Source organism: Centruroides sculpturatus, unplaced genomic scaffold (assembly GCF_000671375.1).
Source record: "Centruroides sculpturatus isolate CEXI.00-Female unplaced genomic scaffold, Cexi_2.0 scaffold674, whole genome shotgun sequence".
NCBI lineage: Eukaryota > Metazoa > Arthropoda > Arachnida > Scorpiones > Buthidae > Centruroides > Centruroides sculpturatus.
In genome coordinates this window covers 309,348-319,457 of record NW_019384968.1, presented here as the reverse complement: position 1 = coordinate 319,457, position 10,110 = coordinate 309,348, and the positions used below count along the sequence as shown (strand labels likewise).

The 10,110-nt window shown below is 33.6% G+C and overlaps 1 protein-coding gene across 2 annotated transcripts; it reads left to right on the top strand.

Moving 5' to 3' along the window:
- The first annotated feature begins 244 nt into the window (after nt 1–244).
- Nucleotides 245–9,780, top strand: LOC111632546 (E3 ubiquitin-protein ligase AMFR-like). 2 transcript variants are annotated; one of them, XM_023377004.1, is made up of 13 exons: nt 246–366; nt 2,950–3,114; nt 3,186–3,338; nt 3,417–3,457; nt 3,543–3,675; nt 4,400–4,533; nt 7,497–7,607; nt 7,748–7,902; nt 7,975–8,075; nt 8,152–8,277; nt 8,347–8,447; nt 9,102–9,221; nt 9,317–9,780. In XM_023377004.1, exons 1-13 carry the CDS (start codon nt 286–288, stop codon nt 9,453–9,455), a joined length of 1,560 nt encoding a protein of 519 aa, XP_023232772.1. In that variant the 5' UTR covers nt 246–285; the 3' UTR covers nt 9,456–9,780. The 2 variants fall into 2 exon arrangements, with proteins under 2 accessions (XP_023232771.1, XP_023232772.1); XM_023377003.1 differs by having other exon boundaries at nt 245–366; nt 7,748–8,075.
- Nucleotides 9,781–10,110: the final 330 nt, after the last annotated feature.

Below are 10,110 nucleotides of genomic sequence, written 5' to 3'. Positions count from 1 at the left end.
GAACCCGTCGTATCCCTTCTCTCGTCGTTTGGCCATCCAAACGCAGACCCGGCCAAACATAGGACACAGTAAATGCTCCCTTATTGCCTGCAGAATGGAGAGTAAAAAGTAAATAAAACATTACACTCCACGAAATATAATTTGTAATCCAGAGAAGGTATTTTGGTTCGAGCAAATCGGAAATTTTGCCGAGCGAAAAATTTTAACGTGTTAAATTTGTAAGTTTTATAAATTTTCGACTGTTTATTTGACGATTTTCTCTTATTTTTCTAGGCCTTGATCAACATGGCTTACTGTTGCCTGATATTAATAGGAAAATTCATTCAGAAATTAGTATTTGGCGAGCTGAGAGTTTCCGAACAACAGGTGAGTCACGCGTTCAGTCGTCATTGAGAATTTCTTCAGTTACGTGTTATTAAATTTAAAATTTTAATTTGTAAGGCCCTGTAATTAGATATCTAGTATAAAGTAACCTTGCCTGTCATTCAGAAAAATGAGATAATAGAAAAAAATTCTTGGCATAGTCTTGCAGTTTTAATTATTATTTTTTAATGACTGTATACTCTTGACAATTTTCTGATTTTTCTTGAATGTTTCTTTAAAGCAGTTTGTTTGTCAAGTTGCCGAATTAAAAAAAAAATTGACTCTCGACAACGACCTTGTGTCCTTTCGGTAGCATTGAACACGATGGGCAACTTTCTCTCGAAATTGCTGCTTGTTGATCGTGGAGAAAGGCTAGATACGATACCTTTTCATTAGATTCTGGCAAAGCATACAGTGCAGTTAGCCAATTTTAGAGTTTCTAAGAAAACGCGACGGCATATTTTTTTAAGTTTGCGCTCGTGTAATGGGAATAATTATCTAGAAAGCGATCGACACGAGCCGAAGACTTCGGGCGATTATTTTTAAAGAAGTGAACTTGAAAATATTATTATTATTATTAGAATAAATTTTAAAAAATTGATTGAGAGAAAAGGATATACTTAACTGGATATAAAAGCATAATAAAAAATTAAGATAAATTGAAATTTATACAATAAAAAAATAAAAAAACATTCTAGCAACAAGTTGTGAGACTCTCCTGGCAAAAAAATTAAAATTGTGTGTGGTGCCATCTGTTAAGAGATTTTATTTTAAAAACTTTTTATATTATTGATTATTATAAAATGACAGAAAAAAGTAATTTTGAGGGTACAGACAGGTTTTATAAAATTTGTAAATGATAATAACAAGTAAACATTAAGTCTTATTCCACTCAAGATACGACACGTGACTCCTCTATCCCCTCACCCCTCGACCTTTAACCACTAAAACGGTAGCATCGATGCCCCAAATGCACAAACACCTCCCCGTAAAATTTCAGAAATTTTCGACTAAAGGCACGGACGTTATTAAGCTTCAAAGTAGGCGAACAGAATATGTCTCCTCATATACTAACATCCATACATACAGAAAAAACCCTAGCATTTTTTGACATTTTGACGTCCCAAGCATAAAAAATGTGAAAGGACAGGACTTAAGATAAAATTCAATTTTTGAAAAGGTTATTTATTTCTTGTTACGAACACAAAATGGCATTGAAAATGATTATCTAAACATCACAATTACTCGATAAACAAACAAAAAAGTATTAAATCTTGACAATAAAACTACCAGAAAATAAATTTAACATGTAATAAATGTCTTAGATTATCCATTTGTTTAATTGTTCGAGTTTAATTAGTGTACAATGTCCTTGTCCATTGTTTTTGGTCAGTTATTAATTTGCGTTTAGTTTTCTTAAATAAAAAAGACACTCGTTTTAAAGAATTCGCTATACTGGGTGTTTCAAAAGGAACTTTACAACTTCAAAAGTGTGTAGAATTTTAATCGGAAGACTTACTGATTCAGTCGTTGCTAATTTATAGTGAAATATATCAAGTTGTACCTCAAATGGTAATTTTGGTTTAATACCAGTGTCACATGGCAGATGGCCCATCTGAATTCGGTTCCTTGCCAAATTCAAAGCAGTGTATCTGTCATCACTTTGTTATAGCAGTGGTGGTTAGAGTTTTGAGCTTGGCAAGATTTGCCTGTGAGGGTGGAATAAATGTTAGATTTTTAATGAGACTCCAGAAAAAATATTGAGTTGTGTCAAATCTGGGGAATAAGGTGACCGAGTTTGCCCATACCTGCTCGATTCAGTCAATCCACCTGGAAAACATTTCAGAAAACCCCGGACGTCTATATGGTAATGAGGTGGTGCACCATCTTGCTGAAATTGCATGCATATTTTTGCGTCATTGTTGTTTAACTGTGGAGCGACAGAATTTTCCAGCATATCCAGAATGGTTTCCTCATGGATAAACATGCTGTACACTTTGTGTTTCATGCTTTTGACGAAGATATATACTTTCGAATTATCACGATATGTTCCAATCCACAGTTGTGGGTGTTCACTTTACTGTTGAAATGAAATGTCAACTCATCACTGAAGATAATGTGGTCCAGAAATGATTTGTTTTTCTCAATCCATTGCAATATTTCTTCGCAGAATTCCCAGAGAGTCAACTTATCCGCATCAGTAACGTTTTATGGCACTGCATTTAAAATCATACAAGTTTGCAAACATTTTTCTAAGACTTGTCAAATTGTAAAATGCCAGTTTCACAATACTCCTATTATGTTGATTCCTTTGGACTACAAATGCTAGCTTATCCTTACTTGTTCCAGAACAGAATCAAAAACATAGCAATCAAGGGATTTTGTTGCGTAAGTTTCTGCTTGAAGGATCTGTACAATAGCAGTTGCGAAATTTCCATTGGTTTGTTGTTGTAAGTCTTGCAATTAAAATTCTACATGCTTTTAAAGTTGCAAAGTCCTTTTTGAATCACCCTATACATTGATATTACATAGAATATTTTGAATAAAATATCTATCAATAACTAATTATTTTACTTTAAATTTCAGCACATCAAAGATAAATTCTGGAATTTTGTCTTTTACAAGTTTATTTTTATTTTTGGAGTCATGAATGTCCAGTATATCGAAGAAGTCGTGCTGTGGTGCAGTTGGTTTTCGTTTCTGGGTTTCCTGCATCTGCTCGCTCAGTTATGTAAAGACAGATTTGAATATGTAAGAAAATGCTTCTTAACTGTTTTATAATTATCCTAATTTATTCTAAACTCATACTTCTAAATTTCCAGTTATCGTTCTCGCCGACCACTCCGAAAGGAACGCACGTTCGACTTTTGATACTTCTCTGCACCATCCTTACCCTAGCTTTTATCATGGTCGGCATAAGTATCTACGTTGGCTATCACGTCGGTCTAAACACCTTTTCATTCATGATAGCTGAGGTAAAGGAATTAAATCAATTACGTTACTCAATTTATATTTTATTCTTAATAAAATAATTCGTTTTTTTCTTTTTTTAGTGTCTTTTGGTCACGTTAAGGACATTATCAGTAGTTGTCAGGTAATTATTTTATTTAATTATTCTGTTTTCAATTATGTAATTTTGTTTAGATGACGACGACTGTAACGATGATATTTTCATTTAGATACGGCATTCATCTATGGGACATCAGTCAAGATGGCTCCTGGGACAAAAGAGCAACTTATATTTATTATTCGGAGTTGATTTTCGAAATGACTGTGCTCGTGTTAGATTTTATTCATCATTTTCATATGCTGGTAAATTTACTTTTATTGAATTCCTTAAAATTATTATAAGAAATTTGCTACAAAATTAACTATTTGAGATTATTTCAATACACAAATCTTTAACAAATTCATAAATAAATTTAACTTATCATTTTGAAAGTGCTACATTGTTTTTGAATAAATATAAGTTACAAAAATTAAGTTTATTTTGACCAAATTAGAAACATCTAAATTTAATTTAGTGTAAGACAAATTTCTTTTTTTACTCTTGGATATACAAAATCATCATATAATTGAATGATCTTAACTCTGAGATTATATATAAGATTATCTTTAATCGAGTTTATGTAAATAAAAAATATAAGCGATATGAATTGAAACAGATTTAAATTTTATGAAAAACAATTTACACGTATAATTTGAAATACAGTAAACTCCGGTAACTCGGAGTAATAGGGGGGCAAAGGATGTCCGAGTTAGCGGGTCGTTTAATCCAGAGACGCGGGAAACAAGAATGGAGATATACAGCATAGTAATTTATTACAATCCACTCTATACAGAAGTTTGTGTGGAGATTATACTGTCAAATTTATTATTACAGAAAGTGAGCCGAAAACATTTTGTAACAGTACAATAACTATGACTACAGCGATATAATGCACAGTATTGCAAATAATTGCAAAAATGAAAGAGCATTTTTAAAGTTTTGAGCAGTAAAAGATACATAATAATTGGTACATATTTACTTCTTCAGCTGTGGGGAAACATCTTTCTGTCAATGGCTAGTTTGGTAATATTGATGCAGTTACGTTATCTGTTCTACGAGATACGCCACCGCCTAAGGAAGTACAAAAATTATCTGAAGATTGTCAGGCACATGGAAACCACGTAAGTTTGTCTTTTTATCGCACGGAATAAGTAGACTTTTGATTTTATTACAAGTAATTATTTAACACCGTACTCGTAATTTCTAGTTTTCAATAGTTATTATTTTATCTAACCATTTTAAACATTTCATGTCTTTTCAAATTGTTCAACGATTAATCATATTAATTCTGTAAAGAATTAAAATCCCCAAATTCCTCCCCCATATTGGAAAATTGAGGAAATGTCATTTGTTGCTCATTTTTCTAAGGATTTTGTTGTTTTCTTTATAGTGGTTTGGTATCCTTTTGGAATTGAATGCAATACAATTAGAGGTTTGCCAATTCACTCCACATAATTAGTTATTATTTATCGAAACCAACCATATTTTATTTCCGAATTTAAATAATTTGACACAATTCACTCCTAGGAACATGTAGCTGCAAATGTCAACTAAGTATTCTAATAAACATGTTTTACTGTACACCTTACCTGTAATTCTTCTTGTACTTATAGCAACCGAGCGACATTTGTAACTATAAGTACAAGAAGAATTACAGGTAAGGTGTACATGTTTATTAGGTGCAAGTGTCAATAGAGTATTCTGTATGTTCCTAGGTAAAAATGGTGTTTTTGCATTCTTGACCTACCTTTAAACTTTGTCTAAGATGGAATGCAAACTGGCAGGCTGCATATGGCCTGTTAAGACTTCATATCCAGCCTGCAGCCTAGATTTGTTTTCTAAAAATCAATGTGTTTAGATATTTTAATCCCCACAAGATGTTAACTGTTTATGTAAGTCATAAAAGCCTGACAACAAAAGGGCCTTTGTTAAAACTTTTCTTTTAATTACACTATCTTTTGGTTTACCAAATAATATTGAACATCGCCTGTATACATGTATTTGAGTTTGAGATCCTTGGTCTAAGACTATTTGAATCACCCTATATCAGTAAAAACATAACACAAACATCTGTTTTAACTATTTTAAACATTTGTTATCATCATTTATACAAGGTTTTCCTGTAAATTAAAAATAGAATTGTCAACTTATAATTATTATTAATTGTAAAATTACATGTTGAGGATGAGCCAAGTTCTTCAAAAATAACTACATTTTTTCCTTCCTATATCCAGAAAATGAACCTTTTCGGTAATTATTGATCCTCGTGATAACGGATGGAAACATTTTGCAAATTATTAATGGAAAAATACTATACGTAATTAAGAAGTATCCAACTTTGACTCATTTGCGTGTTTAAAATAAAGTCGACTGACTAATTCTCGACCTTGTATTGCGAATGGAAAGTTGATAAAGTTTTTGTAGACTAAATTAGGTAATTTATTAAAATATCAGAAAGGAAACAAAGTGAACATTTTCACAGTTTATTAGTCAACTTTCGATTAAAATATTAATTTTAACACCAAGACCAAGAATTAAATATACAAATAAGCAGTCACTTGGGCATTGCCTAAGTAATTGAGTCTGTGGACAACATTGAAACATTTCTACAATATTTTATTTTCTAAGTAAGGAATATAAGACTATTTTACAGATTAAATTAATTAATTTTCAGTTAGGAGAGAAAAAGTTAGGATTTTATAATTCCTTGACAAAGCAGTTTAGGTGTGACATGTATGAAATAAACTAGACAAACCACTATATTACTTTTACAGGGTTAAGGTAAACTTGGCCAATTATTTTTTTTATTGTTGCAAAATGTTACCTTGACATTAACAATGGCCTGTAAATGATTAAACGTTCCAAATTTTAATTAAGAAATTAGTTGTACATCTACTTTTATCAATAGTTTGCCATTTATGTTGCATGCAATTCAATTCTTCTTATTGTATCCTATTTGGCTATCACCTAGTTCTGCCAAAGCTGGAATTATTAAGAAAATGACTTACAAATAGCCTTGCACACCTTCCTGGCTGTATGTTTGTAGTGTAAAATTTGGTATACAATTCAAACATTTTGGCTTTGTTTAGGGCCTGTGCCAATAAAAATCGACAGCAAGTTGCTGTCGATTTTTGTTGGCGTAGGCCATAGCCCTAAACGGCTGTTTGTTCCAACTTTACAACATTGTATTTAAAACATAAAATCAATAGCAAGCAGAGAATTCTCATCGATGTAAGCCCAATATGGTCCCAAAAACATTTGCTTAGTGCACAATTTGATATGCAATTAAAACACTATTACGCAGCTAGAAAATTATCCAAGGTTGTTTTGAAAGCCATTTTCTATTCAGATATGCAAATATGTTGAATGTGTTTTAGATTTTAAAATTTCTGTCATATTTTATGAACTGTACATCATAAATGTTTAATGCAAAAATTTTTGAAAGTGAATATATTAATTAATTAAAGTATAAATTGGTTTTTGCCAATAGCCATGGACCAGTTGGGCATGGATGTATTGGTATTCTAGTCAAATATAAAGAAACTGTTGTAAGACATGGTGGATGTTGGTCTTCCACTTCCTAATCTGTGCCAAAGAGACTTCTGTGGAGTCGGTGTCGAAGCATTGGCTTGTTTTGCACTGTTCTCCTAGTATGTATGTCCTTGACAATCTGCTGCAAGGCTGTTGTGTATGCTTTCCCTCAATTTGGCAACAAGCTTATCAACATTACTGTGCACAATTCATCCATAGTGTGGATGGAGCCTATTGAATTCACGGATGTTTCTTGGTGACTGTGGGCTACCACCGTCAAAGTAACTCTAATTCATTCCTCGGTACGGGGAAACCATGTCACTGATTACGACGAAGAACAGTAATGTGAGACTCTCTCAAGGATCCAGATTTATGGTCACCCTGTATGCAAATTTATACATTATTGGCCAGACAGATAAACCTTGGTTTAAAGACGGTAGTGCCTCAAACTATATCTGTACTGTATATTAATGAGGATGGTGTATATATGAAATTTGTTAAATAAGCTTGTCAACATATATTGTGTAAATTAATAAGTAAATTCTATTTGCAGTTATCCTCTTGCCAGTGCAAACGAATTAGAAGAAAATAGTGACGACTGCGCCATCTGTTGGGATCGCATGGACCTGGCCCGAAAGCTTCCTTGCGGACACTTATTTCACAAGTAATACTAACATATAGAATGGCTCTAAATTTTTAATTTAAAATCTTGCTAACATATATATTTATGATCACTTGTATGCAGTAACTAATATCAGAAAATGCCAAGAGCAAGTTTACATTATTCTTAATTGAATATTACAGTTCCTGTCTCAGATCATGGTTGGAACAAGACATATCGTGTCCCACGTGTAGAAAATCTCTGACCGAAGCAGATTCTCATTCGATGGAACTCTCCGATTCCGTGTTGGCGTTGGACGATGATTTGAATCGATCCTCCACTCGAATTTTCCATTTTGGTAAGTTTAATTTTCATCGCCGTTCGGTCTTTCTTCCTTCTCTTTACAAACATAATAATTTCTTTTTTGTAGGAACTAGGCACAGGTGGTGGCCTGGCTTTACGGTCGAAGTGACCAACACAAACGTAATTCGTAACCGAGAAAATTCCGAAAGCAGCAATGTAGAAAATATGGTAATTATGGCCATTTTTTATATCTATAAGAGAAGGATTCTGCCAACGATACTTAAATGTTTTATTCCGAATTTAGGCTAAAGAAATACAAAAGTTGTTTCCAGACATGCTGCTATGTCAGATTTCTGAAGATTTAAGGAAAACGCATTCCATGGAATTAACTATAGAAAACATATTGGACGGAAAGATAACCGAACCCAAGGTAAGTTACAACGAAAAGAATATATTTTAAATTATTACATTTTGACTAATGTTAACGATTAATCTGTAGAACAATCCAGCAGAAAACAGAACGTCTGAAGGAAAACCGCCGGAGAGACTCTCCATTTCCGACGAAGCCTCCCTTCCTTCAAAAGTCGTCCAGAACAAAATGTAATACATTTCTCTGATCTAAAATAGTAACAAACTTTACGGTGTAAAACAAGTGAAAAATTCCGTATGCTCAAATTCCCCTCATTCAAGTGTGATATCTTTTAATCCCAGAATTTGTATGTAAATTACTATTGCAAAGTATTGGATTTATCTTCTTCCCACATAACCATAAATGCATTGGGAATTTAGTGGGAAAGGAGCTAAGATCGTGTTTTTCTGTTCCCTTTCTAATGTTTGTTAGAAGGAATTACAAAATTAATTTTGAAGTGAGGAGGAGAGAGTGGAGCTATGTAAGTATTCTTGTGATTGCTTTCATTCGTTTGCTCCCTTCTCCTTCATATGGGACATTATTATTATATACTAAAAAATTTTATGCTACAGTACTGACCGAGCAAAGAAAAATGCACTTCTATTTAAATTTACCATTGTTTCCACTTTACAAATAAGTGCATTTCAATAATGAAGATCTAGCCTTACCCAAATAGATGCAGCAATGGGTCAAAATGCCCATTGGTGGAAAAAAGTGTGTGTAAAAAAAATTTATTACTTGCTTTGGTATATCTAACTTGCCGGACACTACTGTTTCTCACTTGATACCGTAACAAAATCTATATTTTAAATACAGAAAGAATTAACAAAATTTTAATTTTAAAGGGAGGAGAATCTGGCTCTTCCGTCTTCCAGCGGCCTGGGTTGGAGATTTTCTAAGTTACCCGAAGAGAGGGAAGTGATTCTTAGTCAGAAGAAGGACGAAATGATAGAGTCTGCTCGAAGGTTAGCCAGTTAAATTTTGTAATTAGGCTCTTCAAATTGGCTTTGTATTTGCTTAAGAGACACTGTACGAGTATTGTTCCTTTTTTTTTTTCCAGGAAATATTTGAATAAATTGGCAGTGGCAAATTCCACGAGCGAAAAAATGGCACTGATCGACCTGGAAGAGAGAGTCAATCGAAGACGGAGATCGAGAAATATACTCTGCTCGCTGATTCTGAGAATCAGGGAGATGTGATGGCCGTCGGAACTCTCGCCAATCCGCCTCGTCTTCCGCCTCCGCCGGCCAGAAGAGACCCGTCGGCCGTCGCCTCCCGAAACGGTGCCATCGTAGTGGGACTTTCCGAGAACTTGTTCGCACGGCAGCATTCCGCCGAGAAATCCAGACACCCGACCGTATTTAAAACTCCCCAAAAAAACTGTGATATAGATGCTAAAGTGACAAATCGGACCGTGGGCGTTGTGTGTCGTTTTTAAGCAAAATTGGTCGTCGTCTCGTGTCGTTGTTGTCAAATTGTCGACTTCCACGCCGCTTTACGAAAATAAAAGTTTTATTATTTTAACAATGTGTGAATTTTTGTATGCATTAACAATCCGGTAAAAGATCTCAATCTCAATTATCCTATAGCCACTAAAATGAAAAGATGATGGCAAACTGGAACAATAAGTCTTTTTTAGGGACATGACGACAGTGCACGATCACCATTTGTTAGGAATAAGCCTCTTTTGAATAATCTCAGTAAAAATGTGAGAAAGAACGGTAGTTGCAATTGTAGTAGTGTAATACGTAAGGGGGAATAAATCTGGACTTAAAGTAAGTGGTTTGTAATTCTGAAATTATGTGGCTAACTTGAGAGAGAAAAATACCAGATGACACTTAAACTCATCCTTTA